The following is a 21,145-nucleotide window of genomic DNA, read 5'->3' as shown; positions in this document are numbered from 1 at the left end:
GGGAGAACTCCGGTGGGCAACAACAGACAACCCATCAGTTCAGTAGCAAGGGCATTTCGGAGTGGCATGTAGCACGGTGGGAACGGGGGCCGCGGAGAGGGGGGCGCGATAGGATTACCACTTACAATAATTCAAGATTTTCATTACACAGTTGTTATTTCCAGCTTCCCCCAGCCAAATGATCTGACCCTCCTGGGAACGCACAGCCCTTCTCTTACACATTGAGCATAAGGGCAGTTTTACTCCTGGACGAAATTAAAAGCTAAACTCGATCACAACGACAGACATGCAACAGGCCACGCTGACAAGCAAAAAGAAGCCCTTTCCCTCACTCCCAGGACTCCACATGAGAAATAAACAAAATAACTTTGCCGCCCCGCCCCTAACCCGCAGAGACCGAAAGAAAAGGTGACTTTTTAAGCACCGAAAGGCAGCAAATGCTTCCAAAGTGTCTTTCTAGTTTGTTGCAGCAAACCAGTGTGAACACCAGCCATCGGAGTCTAACCCCAAAACCGAGATGTATGTCCGGGAGACAGATTGGGAAAGGAAGTTAGTCTAGAAAAAACACACTATATGCTGCCAAGAGGAAGCCCTTTGGAAAAGGCACCCTATAAAACCCCGCTGTGACCTTAAGATTGTTATTTTTCTAACATAAAAACACAGGTTGATCAATGATATTCTAATAAGTGTTCCAGCCTCACAATTCAACAAGGATGCGGCTACTGACGAGGACAGCTTCAATTACCCCTCAGATCAGCGTTTGTGATGGTGGGGATGGAAGGGTGCTTGTTTTCATAGCTACCTCTGCCAGTAATTCAAACGCACAGATACCAACGCTCAGCAACAACTGTGAACCTGTTTCGGGTACAGACGGATAACTGGGCAGCGCCAGGCGACATTCAGCCCTTGCATGATTACACTGCAATGCCAACGGAGCCGGTTCAATGCAAAATAAACCCCGCGATGATATATGGACCTGTTTAGCCGTGTCCAAAGAAACAAGCATTCCTGAAGATGGTTGCTAAGAGCAACGTGCCTTAAGCACCACCTTTAGACCAGATGAAGGCAAAAGAAAGTACACTAGGAATTCAGCACACGAGATCAATAGCAACCCGTCGCCTTCTTAATCATTACCAGCCTTCCATTCAACACGACAATGATTTTTTTAAAAAAAGAAATGCAAGACATTCTACCTTTCCCAAGCAAACGAGAGCTATTAATGGCTCCTGCAGTTGCTACAGTGTAAACAATGCAGATACAGAAAAGAAAAAGCAGTATTTTCTTTTGCATACATAACAAGCTGGCACACAGGATGGGCTTGTTTGACACGGCAACTTTTCCAAAGTGTGTACAATCTGAGAGAGTAAGTCACACACAAACACTAAGCTAGTACCACTTAGGCTGGCGATTGTTGAATGGATCAGTGCTCTTCGCAATTCTCACCACCTTAACTCTTACTTAGCAGAACTTTTCATGCCCAGGTCTGCCCCAATGGCAAGAAACAACATGAGCTTCGAGCTGTTGTTGAACATTCCTCTTGCTTCTGCTCCCCTGAAGCAACCCTATATGTGGGAGGCTTTCTATCAGAAATGTCACACCCGGTTTCTAATACTAGTTTCCACGAGACGCTGAGGATTTCTTTGATCTGGGACACCGCTACGCTTGCTTTCACGGATCTGCCTGTGACATCTCCCAGTCTCTTTGTCTTACAGGGGAAATAATGACCAAGTCATTTTCCCTGATGAGAGGAGCTTTTCTGAAATGTGTCATAGCCCTGCATCAATGCCTCTTTGGTATCCCACTAACTGTTGATAAAGAATCTGTTCTACTACAGCGGAACCCCCACTAAAGTAAACTAAAAGAAGAACAGAACTGAAGGTCTCTTCCAGTGTCACATTAATATTGAATCTGCCCTGACGCTCCAACTCAGAGAGGGCCATGGAAAAGCTGGAGGTCGAAACTTACCAACTAGTTGTCAGATTGTTAACTAATCAACAGCTATTTTAGCCGCGTTTCCTACTGCTATGGAAACAAAAAAGGCACAGCACGAGGAAGCCACACAAGCTCTGATCACCCCCCAGAGCTTCCGGGAAGCACGTTTGACAGTCATTTTTTCCCTATGGTTATTTATTACTATAATCGGCGACACACAAAAAAACATTAATTTAGCCATGCGGACACAAAATAAAGAGGGTCTTCGGTAACTGACTCCAAAAGCATCCCCCGGAGCCTCATCTCTCTCCCCGCTCCCCACCTATTGACATAATCATGCATATAACTATTCAGCTTGAAATACACAATGTAAAGTGCGGGGGAAATCTTACCAAATCTTAACACATGTGTAGTTCCTTGCGAATATCCAATCCACAAAAAGCAAAGAAGGAGTCTAATGGTGCATCTGAAGACTGGATTAGTTAGAATCGGGGAAATAATCTTCATGGTGTTTCTATGCACACACGCGCTGCCTTACTTCCCCCTTCTAAGCGTCAGGTTCCCCGGTAGGGTAAGAATGAGGATACGTAGACTGTTAGCCCTCAGACACGATCACGGCATGGTCACAGAGAGAGGAGAGAGTCTACGCTTCCCAAACCCATTAGCAATCCCTGCATGTTCTTCATTCACTGCGCCAAGGAGCAACCTTCAACTGCAAGGAATGGTGGGACATCCATGTTAGTCAAGGGAGAATCCTCGCGAAATCCAAACACACACAATGTCCAGCCGGGTAAACCTGGGAGGCAAGAAAGGAGGGAAATCAATAAGTAATCCAGCTCGAGAAATCGCTGAGCTATCGCCACATAGCGAGAGTCAACGAGCTCCAGGCGTTTTAGTAGCGAAGCTTTTGCTGTGCTCCCATTCTACTGCACTGCTGCACAGCTTCTGACGTGAAGCCAAGATTAAGTGAGAAAATTTGAGATAGCTCTTCGCTTCTTACGGCTGCCTGCCAGACAGCCTTCCCAATTTCTGCCATGCAACCGACCTGATCGCCTCGCGTTGTTGAAAAATCAGCTCCGTTTTACTGACGTGCGTACAATTATTATTTTTGTTTATTTTCAACAATAGCTATTTTCCTGCAAAGGGGCAGCTATGGTGTACGTGCGCGCCCGGTTCTATAAAAATCAGTTCATGAATTTTAACAGCTGACTAGCTGGGTGGAAATCACTTAGCCTCAGAGTTCTGCAAGAGGAGGCATTACAAGGGGTGACCGTATGTCATGAAGGGTATCCGGCTAAGGCTTAGGCTAAAAAGGTCCCAATAGTTTAATTCACTTTCTATTACTTATGCACATTTAATGCTATTAATGTAAACGCCATGACTTGTATACTGACTGTCTTTTGGCAACTTGTAGCGGACTCTGATCATTGAACATCCAAGCTTTAGCAAAGTACAGAACAATTTTGCAGTGTTAAAAAATAAATAAATCTAATTCTGAATTGAAAGTCCTACATATTCATTTCGCTCAGTTTGCTTAAAACAACAATGCTATTTGCAAGAGAGGATGTGTGGATTTACAGGTTTCATATGCTACAGTCCAAAATGCCTATCTTTGGTACTAAACTCTCTTTCACTGTGATTTTATTAAGGTTCTACTGTTTATACTTGCATAGCGAGACCTATGGTTAAAATGGGAGTGTAGTCTAAATACACATAATATTCCACTATCCTTAGTAAGTATAACAGTGCTTGCTAGTTTGCTTCTGGGACATTTAATTTGCATCTTAAAACAGCTCTGGACTTTTTTTTCCTCATTGTAAAGGTGCACTCATTTTCGGCAACATTTCAGATTTTCCTTGGAAAAACAATTAAGATACTTTGAATTGTGTATTCGCTCCTATATGCATTCATTAAAACACATTGGTCGAGAATGGACAGCGATTTTAAAAAAAAAATCTGAAAGTGAAGCTTTCACTGAAGCTATTTTAGGTTTTTATTATAGATATTAAGAGACCATTCCTAATATCCCACAAGGAAAATGAAGGCAGATTAAACTGTAGTCTGCCTGGGCTCTGCCCTCTCTTTAGTGCTGAAGAAAATCTCAATGAGAAAGATTTTTATCACAGATGAAGACAGCATAGATTTGGCTTTACAGAACGTCAGACTGAAGAAACACATTCTTGGACCTATCAGGAGTGTAACAACACAGACGTGAGTTATGGTTAATTCTTAATAATTCTATGCATACTTTAGACATGCAGAATAAGTGATATTAAAATGAAATTACCTATGTTCTAGAGGCCCTGTGTCCCTAAAAGTGTTAACAATTCACAATAACTTTCTACCCTTATGGGTTACTGATTTTATCTGCCCATATCTTCTTCAGATATTGTAAAAATGCTGATAAAATATTCTGCGAGGGGATTATTAAACATTACTGATTTCTTGTCTTTAAAATGGAGGCATAACTGCAGTGTCAAAAATAAGTATCATGAATGGCTAGTTCTGCAGTCTAGCAGGGAATTCAGTCAAATGATTTGACTATTGGAGTACTCTAAAAAGAACACCTAGTGCTAAAAGCAAGGATATCTAGCGACTCCTTCAGTTCCCATTTAGAATAACTCTCAGGAAAATGTACAGTTTGAGGTATTCTTTCATGTATTTGCTGTTTCATTTACTCTGAAATATCTGTTCATATCTTATCTTGGTCCAAGGAGGAATAAAACTGACCTGGGTGGTAACTGAGCATTCTTAATTTTGCTACAGTGATGAATTAGAGGAGGTTAGGTATCTTCAAATGCTCATTGTGTTGCGAATTATCAGAATGTAGCACTATTTATAGAGTGAACTTTAAAAAAGCATGGGAAATTATAAGATTCATTGTCTTCTTTTGTAAATGTAGCTCATTAATCAAGAAATGAAAATAAACAATTTTAACCATCTGTTATCCAAACTTATTTTCTAAACTACCTGGACAAATAGGCAGCTATCTGTAATAAAAAAAAACTAACAAAATTCCCAACTTGCCAAGGATCTTATACAATCACTGAAACTTCAAAACCATCCATTATAAATGGCTTTTAAAATTAGATGTTCAGTATTCTACATTCCAAAACCTGTGCACACGCATGACACTCAAATTAACTTTTCACGCTCAATAACCGTCCAACACTAACCTAACAGCACTCACCACCATGGACAGTGACTGGACCTGTCCCGCTGAAATACGGTGGCGATAGGAGGGCTGCATTCCCTTTTCAGCACCACGGAGAGCACCACTCCTTAAGCCTTCTTGCTGTTGAGCTATATTACCTAAGCCGTGTGTGAGTTTAGGTGTCAAAATACATTTTCTCCCTCCAATGGTTTCCCAATACAGAAAGGGAATTAATGTATTTTATCCACACTTTTAAAGATACACTCTATTCTTTACTATGTTGGCTGGACTGTGTTTTTATTGGTATTTCACAGGGTTGCCTTGAATATCTCCTATGTCCTACCATACATTTCTCTAGTATCTTATGAAAATATCTTTTTCTCAAGGAAGATTGTGGTTAACTCAGAATTCTTACATGGCGTCCTTACTTTCTGGTAAGGAATGTCTTGCAAGCCACCGAATATTTAAAACTCAGTAAAAAAAAAAAAACATTTGCCTACATTTGGTGGCTAAAACCCATTTATAAAATATATAATTAGCTAAAGCCTCAAACTCCACCACCTCCAGATTCCCATCTGTTAAGAGGATTTCAGTTTCATTTCCCCATTATTAAGCGCCTTTTAAAAAACCTTTTTTCTCTTCTAAACTATTTTTAGTATGAAAACTGAAAAGCGCCATAGCACCCCTCATTGCATTTTCGTTCCCAGTACTGTACACATCTAAAGGATTAACACGGCTAATTATACAGTATTTTACTGAGGGAGCTGGTCTTTTCAATGCTTGTCAACCCCGCTATTCAATCCTTTTCTGATATAGGGCTAGCTGAAGCTGGTGTCCACTGGGATCCTATCCTCCACATACCAATAATCCGCCACAATAGGGTTGAAATATTCAGTTTCTTGTTATAAGTCTTGTTTTGTTCTTCAACTTCACCATACGGAGCCTGGTAGCTACATGTTTTTAGTATCCAGGGCCAGCGCACAGGGAAGCAGATATGAAAATACATGTTTCAGCTACAAAAAAAACCTAAGTAGACATTGCATAAGTTAATTAAAAACTATGCTGGGTATTAAAAGCCTACTAATTGTGTGTGTGTGTGTGTGTGTGCCCTGTGTATACAATGATCTTCTGTAAATAATGTTTCCTTAGGAAAAGGGGGATTCGCTTAAATTGTGTATTTAAAGAATTACCTTAAGCGATTACATTTAAATGATTACCCTTTTACCTGATTCTTCTTCAGAGCATATATTTATGTCCTTTTCTTATACTAAAAGTTAATCTAGTTCCATTTAGCTGCCACCTGCTGGGATATACATTTTTACCACAACAATTTAAGACAATTCTTTCCATTATCAGCTACGTAACTAAGAACTGACTACAGAGCTTGTATATCATGGGCCTTACATCGCTTAACTTCGTGATCGCTTCCCTCACAAGGATAACAGAGAGAAATGTAGAATCGGCATGTGACATATGGTCCCTGACACGTTGTTCCTTGGACATTTTTCGGTGAATCGTTGCTAACGCCTCAGACTTGTCGGCCACCAGAGTCCTCCTGCTGTTGCAATCTGGTGAGAGGAAAGCACTAGCCTCCTGCAACACCTGACCAACCCCACCAGATCGGTACACAGAAGTATTGCAGATTTGCTGACAAATCAGTAACCCGGTCCACCCCTTTAAACGTTTGCCAAAGTACTAAAATGAATGTTGATGTTATCAGTTAAAGAAAACACAACGCGGCCCACTTGCACTCCACTCCCACAAGCTATAAAAACGGTAGGTCCCCCTTGTCTGTTATTAGCTTAGTCCAGATTTATAACCAAGTTTCTGCTGCGCCGATGATTAATGACATTTTAAGATGGTAATTAATTTTTTAGCTGCTGGAGAGACGTTCATCCTAATTAACGAACTGAGGATGTAATAGATTTACTTGTTCAGGCACTTTTGGACTTCACAGCAATGCACTCTTAGCATATTTTTAAGCAGCAAAAGCAAACATGAACGGCTTTCCCCATACATCAGCTCCCCCCCAACACACACACACACACACCAGTATCTGGGAAAGGTGGGGGAAAGATTTTTTTTTTTATTCCACCAACAAGTTTTTAAGAAAAAATGAAGGGAGCGTTTTCATTTGAACGCATTCCTTCATTTTCACTGCACACGCTGTATTAGCAGTCACGACTACATGGAACAGAAAGGAAGGTTTCCCCTTGAATACAGAGAGCCATAGACACTAGCCAGGTTAACAACGGATGGCTTCTCAAAGAATGTGGAATTTCATCTTCGATCAATAACGACAGGACTGGCTATCATAGAGTAGACGGCTGGTTGTATAATGTAGTAAATGACTGGACGGAGGAAGGGAGGAGAGAAGGGGGGGTGAGACATCAGATGAAGTACAGACTATTGTCCACCAAGTTAGAGCACATGTCTCATCCTTTCTCCTCATATGGCTAATCTTCTAAGGAAGGCGACTGGATGCATTTTTAAGACAAAATCGTGACCCCGGAGAAGGAAGTAAGCAGGGTCACAAGGGGAGATTACACCCCTCAAGCTTTGAAGATAACTCGGATTCTGCCCTGGCACCTCGTGGCGACATAGCGCCGGAGAGCCAAAGCAACAGATATCTCCGGGATACTTTGGGGGAAGCTGGTGTTGCTTTTGTTGCTCTAATCTGGGGGACTGGCTTTGCCAGCTGGATGACTGATATCTAGACAGTCCGTAGGAATCTGGGAGGCAGCGGTGCCCAGCTCAGCCAGCTGCAAGCCGGTCTGGATTTGTTCAAAGAAACCCCGACAATGCCACTTACAACAAACCACGCCCGGGGCAATCACCAGCCCGGCAGCTCCCGGGTGCCAGCTCTTCCGCGGGCCCCCTTCTTGCCCCCTTCCAAAGAGAGCAGGACACAACCACGCACGGCTCCCAAAGAGGCAGCGAGCCCCTCGAGCGGCCGGGGTCCTGCCCCGGAGGGCAGTTCTTACCTTGCGCGGCGGACAGGTGCTCGGCGGGGCTGGCCGTGTGCGCGGGGCAGGCAGAGCCCGGGACGGATGCTGCCCTCAAAGTAGCGCAGCAGTTGGCGGGGCTGTGGGGGCGAGGTGCGGCCGGCGCGCGGAGCGCGAGTGAAAGCAACAGCAGCAGCGGCAGCGGCGGCGGCAGCCCAGCAAAAAGACACGCCTCCTGCCCGGAGCTCTGCACAGCGCCCTTTAAAGGCACAGAGCTCCTTTTCCCGCTCCACCACCGCCGGGCCCCCGAAGCGCCCCACACACCGCTCACACCCCCAGCCCAGCCTGCCTCAAGCACAAGCCAGGCGGGTGGCTGCTTGTGACCCTGCTCTTTTGGCCCAGTCCCTCCCCCGCAGGCGTGGGCAAGCTCTGCTGCAGACACCTCCTGGCACAGAGCTCTGCTCTCGCAGCTGGGGCCAAAGGCAGCCACGAGCCGGACGCCACATTTTGGCTTGGGGGCACCGCAGAACTATAAAGCCGACCCCGAGGGAGTCTATGACACACGTCGGGCTTGGAACCTCCACGATTTGAGCCGCTGCCAATCGTATAGCAACCCTGAGTATTATTTTTTTTAAAGGGAGGGAGAAGGTGGGCAGAATCAGGGGGTTGAAGAGCTAAGGAACTCAAGCTGTCCTTATGTGCAAAATACCATCAAGGAAGCTGAGTTCCCTATAGCCTGCTGTGGGAACAGGGTCTGCATTTATTCTTCAAGAGCAGCTGTCTTGGCGTTTAGGAAGGTATTAACATGTACAAATCTAGTTCCCTTTGGCTACATCCCCCTATTGCTTCCACATGAGGGATTCCTCTTGCCCTCCCTGCTTGAATACACAGTTCTAAAAGTGGGAAGGAACTGAGTTCTGGCACTCTTCCCCCCCCCCCCCCCCCCCAACCAGGCAGGAGTGGAGTCCCAGCACTGTGAGAATGTAAGGGGTGTAGGTGAATTTCTCTGGGGGGGGGGGGGGACAAAGATGCAGAGGCTAGAAGAGTGAACTGAGATGTTAAAGGCCATAGTACTGGAAAGGAAGAAAGAAAAAGAACAGCTAATGGTAGATGTTTGATCAGACCTTCCCATCTCCCTCTCTGACTTGCTCCCTAACGCGACCTGATCCGCAACATTACTGGAGCTCGCTTCTGATAGGTCTAAAGCTCAGAAATTAACTGTAGAAGCAAAGGAGCCTGTCCCACTTGCCCAGCCAGCAAGCCCGAGCCCTGCCCTGCTTTAAAGCAGCGCTGCAGGAATTCCATGCATTCTGCTCTCCCCTGTTCAGGTCCCTATGCAGCATGACAAGAGTTTCCCATTCTCCCTTTGTTTTCTGCCTCCCACTTGAGACCTGCGTGGAAGCATGACAGGAATTCTCCTGCTTTCCTAACTGTAGCTTCCCCCTGCGTTCTTGATTTCCAGCTCAGCTATGCCTGGAAGCTTTAGAGGAATTCCCCGGCTCTCCTATCTTCCCCTGGGTTCTGCTTCCTACCTGGGGTGCGACCTGCAGCATTACAGATGTTGCCCCCCATGAAGTGCTGTTTACACCCCCCCCCCCCAAAGAGCTGCTTAAAAATTACAGAAACAATCTCCAGCTGCAATCAATGAGCTGGTTTCCAGGGGTCGGTGGGGCGGAGGGACCTCAAAGAGTTAGTTTTTTTGGGAGCTGAAAAGCTCCTGTAATTAAGTAAACAGCAGACTTCTTGTGCAGAGTAAATAAATAGTCAATGATTCCATTGTGCAGCAAAAAGCCGGCAGTACAGACGCGCGACTGACTCGCTGCGATTGGGCTCGGGTTGCTGTGACTTGCAGCTTAATCGGCCCCACAGTACACAGCTTAATTACTTCCGTGGCCGACAGAAAATTCATTAGCCGCTTAATTTGCCCGAGGCTGTAATGGCGATCGCTTGTGCACAGACCAAATACACTCGCATAGGAAAACACTCGTATTAACCATACGAGGTTAAAAGTGGTTGGGGATGAGGGGTGAACAGAAGCGGGGAGATCAGGTTTGGCAGAGCTCCCTTGTGGGGTGGGTTAGCGGAGAAGCTGAACCCATTGGCACCCTGAGGTCAAAGAGAAAGGAATTCCGGGGACATTGACTAAGTCTATTAAAAGATCTCCACGACAATGCAAACTGCAGCAGAAATGCCTGAGGGTCAACACTTCAAATCAACGGGGGAGGAGGGGGTGTCATGTTAAATCAATTGAAAAATTAATATTTTGATCTCAAATGACTTGATGGTTCAACCTACTTTGGTTTATTATTTATGATTAATTATAATTATGATCCAGACTCTTATCTCAAAATATTGGCATATATAGATGAGACTCTGATATATGTTTTTAGGAGGAGAAAAGGGGAGAGGGATAAAAGTAGTGTGGCATTTCAGTCCTTAAAAGGACATTGCTATTCCAAGCTGACAATGGGTGGCATACAGGTCAGTTTCACCTCTATTGTTTCTTTGGGGAGAGATCGGTTACTTCACATCTCCCTTTATTGCCCAGGATGAATTAATATGCCCAAGAGATCTATCTCCCGCTCTTTTCACAGTCCGGCAATACCTTTCCCTAAATCTGTCCCCCCATGAGACATGAAATATCAGATTCCCAAAAGCCTAGGTAATATTTTTAGCATTTATCATCCAGAGATCTTAAAGTACTTTACAAAGATTTCATTATCAGCATTTTCCAAACGGAGAAAGTTAAGTGACCTGCACAAAGTCACACATCAAGTCAGTGGCAGACTGGGAAAAGAACCGGGGTCTCCTTAGTTTCAAGTCTTCGCATACTCCGAAGTGGCATACCTTTCCATCTAGTTAAAACTCCAGTAGTTGTATTAGGAAAACAATGGGCACTGACAATATGGAAAGACTCGGAAGGGTCATCAGGAAACTGTAGCTCAAAGTTATCAAAGAAACCTAGATAATGGCATAAATCAGAGCATATAGAATCATGGGCAACAATTCATTAAGCAGAGCTCATTGAAACTTTTCAGAATTTGACTTCAGAATTTCAAATTCTGACACCAGACCCCCGTCCTCCCAAAAAAACAGGATGACTTTTTCAAACACTAAAATCTGATTTTTTTTTTTTTTGCTTGCTACAAAGTAGTCAAAATTGAGTTTTTGAAGTTTTGACTAAAATTACAGATTTAAACAAAATGGATGATTATTTGGCAAATATTTTCATAAAAATGTTTTCTATTGTTTGTCCAGTTCTGCTGTTAAGAACTTTGAATGGAATTACATGGACTCCCACATAGCTATGTCCTATTGCATTAATGATAAAATAGTACTACTCTCCTCACATAGAAAAGTACTCTTTGGTTACTCAATTACTGACCTAAAAGTGGCAATTCTTCAACAAAAAAACTTCAAAAACAGACTCCAATGAGAGACTGCTGAATTGGAATTAATTTGCAAACTGGATACAATTAACTTAGGCTTGAATAAAGACTGGGAGTGGATGGGTCATTACACAAAGTAAAACTATTTCCCCATGTTTATTCCCGCTGTTCCTCAGACGTTCTTGTCAACTGCTGGAAATGGCCCACCTTGATTATCACTACAAAAGGTCGCCCCCCCCCCCCCGCTCTCCTGCTGGTAATAGCTCACCTTACCTGATCACTCTCCTTACAGTGTGTATGGTAACACCCATTGTTTCATGTTCTCTGAGTATATAAATCTCCCCACTGTATTTTCCACTGAAAATCTGATGAAGTGAGCTGTAGCTTACGAAAGCTTATGCTCAAATAGATGTGTTAGTCTCTAAGGTGCCACAAGTCCTCCTTTTTTTTTTGCGGATACAGACTAACACGGCTGCTACTCTGAAACCTATAGAAAAGTACAGTAGTTACTCATCATACAGGACACAATGTATTGTATACCTTTTTATCTGTGTCAAGGTTCCTCCCCCACTCTGAACTCTAGGGTACAGATGTGGGGACCTGCATGAAAACCTCCTAAGCTTACTTTTACCAGCTTAGGTTAAAACTTCCCCAAGGTACAAATTAATTTTATCCTTTGTCCTTGGAATATCCACTGCCACCACCAAACTCTAACTGGGTTTACTGGGAAACGCAGGTTGGACACGTCTTTCCCCCCAAAATCCTCCCAACCCTTGCACCCCACTTCCTGGGAAAGGTTTGGTAAAAATCCTCACCAATTTGCATAGGTGACCACAGACCCAAACCCTTGGATCTGAGAACAATGGAAAAGCATTCAGTTTTCTTACAAGAAGACTTTGAATAGAAATAGAAGTAGATAGAAGTAAAGGAATCACCCCTGTAAAATCAGGATGGTAGATACCTTACAGGGTAATTAGATTCAAAACATAGAGAATCTCTCTAGGCAAAACCTTAAGTTACAAAAAAGACACACAGACAGAAATAGTCATTCTATTCAGCACAATTCTTTTCTCAGCCATTTAAAGAAAGCATAATCTAACACATACCTAGCTAGATTACTTACTAAAGTTCTAAGACTCCATTCTTGGTCTATCCCCAGCAAAAACAGCATATAGACAGACACATAGACCCTTTGTTTCTCTCCCTCCTCCCAGCTTTTGAAAGTATCTTGTCTCCTCATTGGTCATTTTGGTCAGGTGCCAGCGAGGTTACCTTTAGCTTCTTAACCCTTTACAGGTGAGAGGATTTTTCCTCTGGCCAGGAGGGATTTTAAAGGGGTTTACCCTTCCCTTTATATTTATGACAATCTGCGATATACATTTTTAAAATATTACAATTCCCACCGACTTCATTTAGAGTTTGAAGGGTGCATTGGAAGCCAATGTGAAGAGTCTTGCTTGGTTGAATATTCAACACACTAATATCATTTTCCTTCTTTCTTCTTTAATGCCACTGTAAACCTTGAAAGGTTCATGATCCCTCAAATAGGTTTTCTTGGAAGTTTGTGGGCAGAGTTTAACCTAGTCAGGGGAAGAGTCACAAGAGACTGACAAGAACAGCCATTTTGGAGGAGTTCTGACTGTTCTCAGAGGGCTGACGGGGTGGTGAGGCTTATAGATCCAGTGTAATGATTGCTGAATCAAATGCAGGGATTACATTCAGGACTTCTGGATGTAACAGTATAGGCCTCTACTTGAGCTAACGGACCAAGTCCATTAGCTCAGGACCAGTAGCAGACTCAAATCTCCATACTTTGTCTAGCTACTAGAGAGAACAAAGAGACACGCTGTGTTAGTGTGGCTACACACTCCATCTCAACACAGAAATTCCTCCCAAGCTTCAGAGACCTACAATTGTTTGAGTCCCTGTATGAGCCACCACTTGTAATACATGAAATGGCACTCCTGGTCAGGTTGTATACAAGGACTAATCTCTGGGCCTTGGTACAAAACGTGTCTATACAGCTTCAGCTAACAAAGCAGGTCATTTAGCTTAGATTCAATAGCAGTCTCATAAGTGTCCATACATGAGCTAGCCACTAGAAGGGGACAATAAGCCACATTGTGTTAGCATGGGATACACCAGGAGGGTAGTAATGCAGAATTGAATTTGTCATTGATTTTGTTTATGTCCATGTGTTACAGGGTACTGTTAATTTAAAAAAAAAATCTGCCTGACCATCTGATATCTTGCTTCATTTATTGCTATAACTTAATTGTGAGAGATGGCATCAAAAGAGTTTTAGTAAAGCAGTAATATATTTACCATGTCCACAAGAGATGACAGTTCTCTTGGTAATTCATATGTTTGGGTCATTATATGATTTAGCTACTGGCTGTCTGGGAACATGCTTCTCTTCCTTTGCACTGTCAAGGCAGATAAGTTCATCAGATAAGCTTACACTAAAATTCCTATGTCTGAATGTCTGGGGCAGGACCTTTCCAGCAGAGGGCCTGTAACTCTAGAAAAAGAAACGCTTATTTACCATAACTGTGGTTCTTCTAGATGTGATGCAGACATGTACTCCAAATAGGTGTGGGCACACCCCGCATGCCAAAGTTGGAGACTCTTGCCTAGCAGTACCCACAGAGGGGTGGCACTCACTCCTCATTCCTGTAGCCTCTCCCCTGGCTATAGAAGGCAGTGTCGCCCCGTCCCCCTTCAGTTCCTTTGCACTGAATGGCCAGGGGAAGACTCCAATGCAGAGGGGACAAAGGATGGGCCGTGGAATACACATCTGCATCACATTTAGAAGAACCACAGTTACAATAAGTAACCATTTCTTCTTCTTCAAGTAGATGCAGATGTGTATTCCAAGTAGGTGACTCACAAGCAGTACCCCCACCAGAAGCAGAGCTCAGAGTCTACATGAATAAGGATTGCAGGACCAATCTTCCGACATTAGCATCTGCTCTGAAAGAAGCAGCAACTGCATAATGGCCCATAAATGTATGTATAAACAACCATGTGGCCAGCATACAAATGTCCAATATGGGAATATTGAGGAAGTCTACTGACATTGCCTGTGCTTTTATCAAATGAGACCGTATCTGTTGAGGAGGCATAACTGACACTATCTCATATGCAGTCTTGATACAAGATGTTATCCATCTAGAGATGGTCTGTGCAGAGACTGCTTGTCCCTTCATGGGGTCCACATATGATATGAACAGGTGAGGTGAAGCACAAAACCATTTACCCCTGTTCAGATAAAAGGCTAGACAGTATCTAACAGATGGAGGTGTTGCTCCTCTGGGGAAGAATGCAGCTTGGGGGAAAATAGAGGCTAATACATTGCCTGGTTCAGATACTACTTTGGAAACGAACTTCAGGTGTGTCCAGAATGCAATTTTATGAGACAGGAAGGGCAGCAGACAGGAAGCAAGGTGTTGAATGGAGGCCCCATAACAGCTGCTAAAACCGTGTTCAGTTTCCACAGAGGGATCAGCTCTCAGACCAGAGAATGCAGGCAGAGAAGTCCTTTCAGAGATCTCAACAGCATGGCACTGGAAAAAAAACAGTTTCCCTTGGATACAGGGATGAAATGCCAATATTGCTGCCAAATGCACTTTCAGCAAACTAAGCACCAAGCTCAGTTCCTGAAGTTGTAGCAGGTACTTCAAGGTGTCCTGGATGGAAGTCCACACCAGATGGGCCCCAGAGGCCAAGGACCGCACCAAAAACCTCTTCCACTTCGCCAAGAAGGTTTCCTGCTGTTGAGTAGGACCTGTTGGACAGCCTCCAAGCAACGCTCTTCCTCCTTATTTAGCCATGGAGCAGCCACCCCACAAGGTGTGTGCTTTCAACCCAAAGCTCTTGGTAACTCTTGGTGCAAGGTGGTGTCAGAAAATAAATTAGGGGAGACCGATAGATGGCTGGCACAAACAGGACAACACAAGAGTGCTTTCACTTAAAGCTAAACTTTACTTAGTCTCAAGCACTTACACATGTCCACAACAGGTTAGTAAACCACCCCCAACCCTCGATAATTACCGAAGCTGAGTGTGGCTCTCGAGTGGCACAGTGGCAGCCCGTTTGCCGCTGGGGACTGCAAGATGTATCCAGAGGGAGAGTCCAGAAGAGTCCAACTACCTCAAACTTTCCCCCCTTATTTATACATTAGTAATAGAATGATATGTCCCTTAAAGAAAACTTGTTAAGCAAGCAGTTCCAATGGTCAAGCAAGAGGCTTCCTTCTGATTATTGATTAACCAGGTGTGGGTTTTTCGAAGAGTTTGCAGCCTTGAGACCCTGTCAGACACATTCCTGAGGGCACATCCTGCTCTTTTTCTCTGTTTCTTGACTTTAGCAAAGCTTTTGACACGGTCTCCCACAGCATTCTTGTCAGCAAGTTAAGGAAGTATGGGCTGGATGAATGCACTATAAGGTGGGTAGAAAGCTGGCTAGATTGTCAGGCTCAACGGGTAGTGATCAATGGCTCCATGTCTAGTTGGCAGCCGGTGTCAAGTGGAGTGCCCCAGGGGTCGGTCCTGGGGCCCGTTTTGTTCAATATCTTCATAAATGATCTGGAGGATGGTGTGGATTGCACTCTCAGCAAATTTGCGGACGATACTAAACTGGGAGGAGTGGTAGATACACTGGAGGGGAGGGATAGGATACAGAAGGACCTAGACAAATTGGAGGATTGGGCCAAAAGAAATCTGATGAGGTTCAATAAGGATAAGTGCAGGGTCCTGCACTTAGGATGGAAGAATCCAATGCACCGCTACAGACTAGGGACCGAATGGCTAGGCAGCAGTTCTGCGGAAAAGGACCTAGGGGTGACAGTAGACGAGAAGCTGGATATGAGTCAGCAGTGTGCCCTTGTTGCCAAGAAGGCCAATGGCATTTTGGGATGTATAAGTAGGGGCATAGCGAGCAGATCGAGGGACGTGATCGTTCCCCTCTATTCGACACTGGTGAGGCCTCATCTGGAGTACTGTGTCCAGTTTTGGGCCCCACACTACAAGAAGGATGTGGATAAATTGGAAAGAGTCCAGCGAAGGGCAACAAAAATGATTAGGGGTCTAGAGCACATGACTTATGAGGAGAGGCTGAGGGAGCTGGGATTGTTTAGTCTGCAGAAGAGAAGAATGAGGGGGGATTTGATAGCTGCTTTCAACTACCTGAAAGGGGGTTCCAAAGAGGATGGCTCTAGACTGTTCTCAATGGTAGCAGATGACAGAACGAGGAGTAATGGTCTCAAGTTGCAATGGGGGAGGTTTAGATTGGATATTAGGAAAAACTTTTTCACTAAGAGGGTGGTGAAACACTGGAATGCGTTACCTAGGGAGGTGGTAGAATCTCCTTCCTTAGAGGTTTTTAAGGTCAGGCTTGACAAAGCCCTGGCTGGGATGATTTAACTGGGACTTCGTCCTGCTTTGAGCAGGGGGTTGGACTAGATGACCTTCTGGGGTCCCTTCCAACCCTGATATTCTATGATTCTATGATTCTATGATTCTTCTAAGATGCATGTATCAGCAACTTCAACACAATTCTTGTCAGGAAGGATGTGGGGTCAAGCTGCCATTTCTGTGGCACCCAAAACCCCCTCCCCCCTGCCTTGGTGACACTGAGGTTGCTACATGGTCACTTTATGGCCTGCTGACTTGGCTGCTTTTAGCAATAAGCCATAGTGGTTTCAAGCACTTTACTGGTTTGCCAGAATCTCCCCGTACAGGTACAGGGAGCTGATCACCAGATGCAGGGTGTGGTTGCAGTCCTGTGTGAGGAGGCTGAGAAGGAAAAGTGGCATGGAAGGCTGAACCAACAGAACAAGGAGGTCCCAGAAACAGCACTGTCTCGGCCATGCTGGGGTGATCAGGATGAGCCTGGCTCAATCCATCTTGAGTTTGGTGATGATCTGGGGAACGACTGGGATAGCAGGGAAGGCATACAGGCAAATCAACTGCCAGCTGCAGTGGAAGGGGACAACGAGGAAGAAGAACAACTGGAACAGTGCTCTGGACCAACAAATCAAAATGGGTACTTAACATGTGCCAAAGGAGGGCAAACAGATGGTCTGGGCCCCGAACTCAAATGCTTCCTCTTGTGAGACCTGTCCCTCTTCCAGGGGAAGTGTTATTGTCTCAAGGGAAAGGGTTGCACAAAAGGATGCTGTGGCCTGAACAGCTGTTCTTGCTGCACCCCGTAGTGGTGCATCCATGTGGGCAGAGTATATGCCTTAGACCTTAAGTTAGCCCTCAAATCCTTAAAGGAATGCAAGGTTTTATCAGTCTTGTCTGAAAATAACATTCAGCCATCAAAAGGCAAGTCCTCAATCACTTGCTGGACAACCAGCACGATCCCTGAGTTTTGGAGCCAGGAAGCCCCCTTCATAGTAATTGCCAAGGCCATCACACTGGCCAAGGTGTCCTCAACATCAAAGGCATATAGCAAAGTCATCTTGGCCACCAAGCAGCCCTTGGTGACAAATACCTGAAACTCATCTTGATAGGCCTAGGGCAACTGCTCCTCAAATTTGGCCATAGCCAACCAATTGAGAAAGTCCTATTTGGACAGCAAAGTTTGCTGGGTCACAATCCTCATCTGTAGTGATTAAGAGGTGTATATTTTTCTGCCCAAAAGGTCCAAATGTTTAGATTCTCTGTTGTTGGGGGTGGACTTGAACCTGATCTGCTGGGTTCTGTCATTCACTTCCGTGACCACCAGCGAGTTCGGGACCAGATGGGAATAGAACCCCTTGTATACCTATACAAGCACAAAATAGTGCTTTCCCAAGTGTTTGGCCACTGGCATTACTGAGGCCAGCATACTCCAAAAAGCTCTTGCAGGTTCAAGGTTCATTAATTGGGAGGGCCATTCTCCCTGGGACAGAGATCTGGAAAATGTTCACAAGTTTATGGGTATTCTCCTGGAGAAACTCTGCTTGAAAACTGAGGGATGTGTCCACCCAACATAAAAGATCCTGGTACACATTGAAGTCCTCTGGGATGGAAAGGGAGGATGACTCAGACAGCACTGCATCATCCGGGGACTAGGACAAGGCTGTTGTCTGAAACACAGATGGGTCCTGCTCCTGCAGTAGCATCTCCAGACAAGGAAACTCCCGCAACTTCACAGGAAGGAGAACCGTGAGTGCCAGGGCTTGCAGCCAATCCACAGCTGCCAATGCTGCATGAGCAGATGATCTTGCCTTTGACTTGGATGATGAGTGAGGGAGCGAGGAGTTTCCCATTGAGCCCAAGGGGGCCACTGGTATGAGTAAGGCATTAGTGGCAAGAAGGTGCCAGGCCAGGGGCATCAGTCTCGGCCTCAGGGAATGTGCTTACCTTGGTAGCCATAGTGGTTTGCCAGTGGTCTTTGGACCTCCTCTGGAGAAGTGGAGCAGGAGAACAAGGATCCCAACTCTGAAAAAGAGGAGGCCGTGACCTCGGAGACATGCGGGGGGAGAGGGCAACCCTAGATGGGGCCAGCAGACGATCTGACTCCCCTGTGCCCAGAACAAGGTTGGAATCAGCATTCCAGATGTAGTCAGAGCCACTGGTGCTCAATATGTTGGTGCCACAGGCAGGATCAGTCCCAGTGCAAAAAGTGGTACCAGAGCACCTGAATGCCTTGACATTGAGGGTGGTGACAACTGCCATGAAAGCATCTGCAGCATCAATTGTGCCAATGCCAAGGAAGGGCCTGGTACCAAAGATCCCCTGTACTGGCTCCAGTGCTGTGTCCATGTCAACTACCAGGAAGGGTGCTTCCTGTTGCGGTGTGGAAGGTCCTGAAATTTTGGTGGTGTGCTCCAACTGGGGGCCACTGCAGATGCCAGCCATGCAAAGTCTTGGATCAGCGGTCGAGATGTAACCAAAACGCAGATTAGGTCCACTGCAGCCTGATATACTGATGTCACAGACCTCATCAGTACCGGCATTGCTCCAGTTGATACTAGACTCAACAGATGCCCAAACTGGAATCAACGGTATGGGATTTCTGCCCTCTCTACCCTGTACCAAGGGAGAGTCAGAGGTACCCTCACCATCCCACATGCCCAAACCAGTCCCATGCCAGTCGGCAGTCTTCTTAGGGGAGGCAGAACAGCCACCCGGGGACCTGGAGCACTCACAATTTGGCTTGTGAGATCTCTTCTTTGGTGCCAACAATGGAGACTGGCTCCTATGCCTCTCTGAAGAGGCCCCTGCTCCAGAATGAGAGGCAGCAGCACTTTCTGAGCCTGAGCCTGAGCACGATCTGTGGCTTGGGGAAGGCCTTGGTACCAGGTCAGGCCACGTGGCCTACTCAAGCAGGTGCTGCTTGAGGCAAAGGTCCCCTGCCACCTGAGTCCTCTTCTTGAACAATCTGCAAATCAAACAGTGCTTTTAAGGTGGGCTGCATCAAGATAGAGTAAGCACCACATGGGGGGGTCACTGTTGGGAATTGCCACTCCACACAAAGGGCAATGCTGGAACCCCAGTGAAGGCATCACCGGAGAACACTATATAACTTTTTTTAAAACTAACACTAGCTAACTAAACTAGCTATTATCTATGTACAAGGAGCTAGGCTAAGAGAATGAATGTGAGGTTGTGAAACAACCATCACACAGAGCTTCTACTCCAGTCGATGGGTGATGACAAGAAACTGAGGGGGGTCAGGGCAGGATCTTGTTCAGACCCACACTTAAGTACCCTATAATCTATTTTTCAAGGAGCCTACATTTTAGTTATTGAATCATGACTATGTTTAATACCCTGGCTCCAATGAGGCTCCCTTCCCAGAAATTATTCTTTTTGAAAGACAGTGAAGAAAATCAGATACTTGGGAATATGGCTCTTTACAGATTTAAAGGATGTGTATTAACATAACTTGGCAACTGGCAAAGGTTAAGGAAGGCAACAACTTCCTGTCATCGTCTGTAATGCCCCAATTCTACAACCCGTCCTTTATGGATGGCCACTTAAAGGCCCACTGAAGTGAATGGAGCAGTGAATCAGTGCCAGGATCAGGGCCTAAATTTATACCTGGCCCCAGAGACAACCATGATGGGCACATGTTTAAAAATGTTTTTAAAAATGAAATAAATAAGTCTTAAAAACACAACACTTGCAATCAATAATATAATGACTAGTGGGAACAGAGATTCTGGACATCAGACAAAAAACCGGAAAACTGCCCTTTTACAGGACTCTTGACAAAATTTAACAATACATAGTAAAAACATAAAACTGCAACTGGTGAGAAAATTATTTATCAAGTCTAAGGTTTTTCTTGGAATTTAATTTAATAAATTGGCAGTATGTAGATTAAAAATTATCTCCAAAGTAAGATGATGACAAACAGAGGAGGAAATCTGGATCCAGAATATTAAAATGCATTTTTAATAATGAACTGTCCCAAATACAGAATTTTGGGTTTAATTTGCCATTGGCATAGTGTTCCAAAAAAATTCAAACTCTAATAATAATTAATGTACAATTGTAACAGCTTTCTTGGATCACTGCTCAACTTTTGCCCATCTCACTCAGAATACCAGTACTAACAGATTAATAAAGCATCAGTGAACTGCATCAATTGTTTATATAGTTGATCAGATTAAATTAGTTGTATATTTAACATAATCTCTCCAGATTTTGGGGGCTGTGGGTTTGTTGACCACATTTACAATGTGTAAAGGGTTTTTTTAAGTAGATGGAAGTAATTTATGCTCTGAG

The 21,145-nt window shown here is 44.6% G+C and overlaps 1 protein-coding gene across 6 annotated transcripts in view; it reads right to left on the bottom strand.

The window, feature by feature from the left end:
- Positions 1-8,268, bottom strand: part of GRIK2 (glutamate ionotropic receptor kainate type subunit 2) — a 603,576-nt gene extending 595,308 nt beyond the window's left edge. For 3 of the 6 annotated variants that reach the window (XM_043542704.1, XM_037894531.2, XM_043542709.1), the window contains exons 1-2: positions 8,071-8,268; positions 2,325-2,728 (exon numbers count right to left, since the gene is read on the bottom strand). In XM_043542704.1, coding sequence (XP_043398639.1) covers positions 2,325-2,439 — 115 coding nt within the window. In that variant the 5' untranslated portion in view covers positions 2,440-2,728; positions 8,071-8,268. Of the gene's footprint in view, positions 1-2,324; positions 3,108-8,070 lie in introns of those variants that run through there. The other 3 variants (XM_043542707.1, XM_043542705.1, XM_007059389.4) reach the window with 2 other exon arrangements.
- Positions 8,269-21,145: the final 12,877 nt, after the last annotated feature.

This window comes from Chelonia mydas, chromosome 3, assembly GCF_015237465.2.
Source record: "Chelonia mydas isolate rCheMyd1 chromosome 3, rCheMyd1.pri.v2, whole genome shotgun sequence".
NCBI lineage: Eukaryota > Metazoa > Chordata > Testudines > Cheloniidae > Chelonia > Chelonia mydas.
This window is presented reverse-complemented; position numbering and strand designations above follow the sequence as displayed.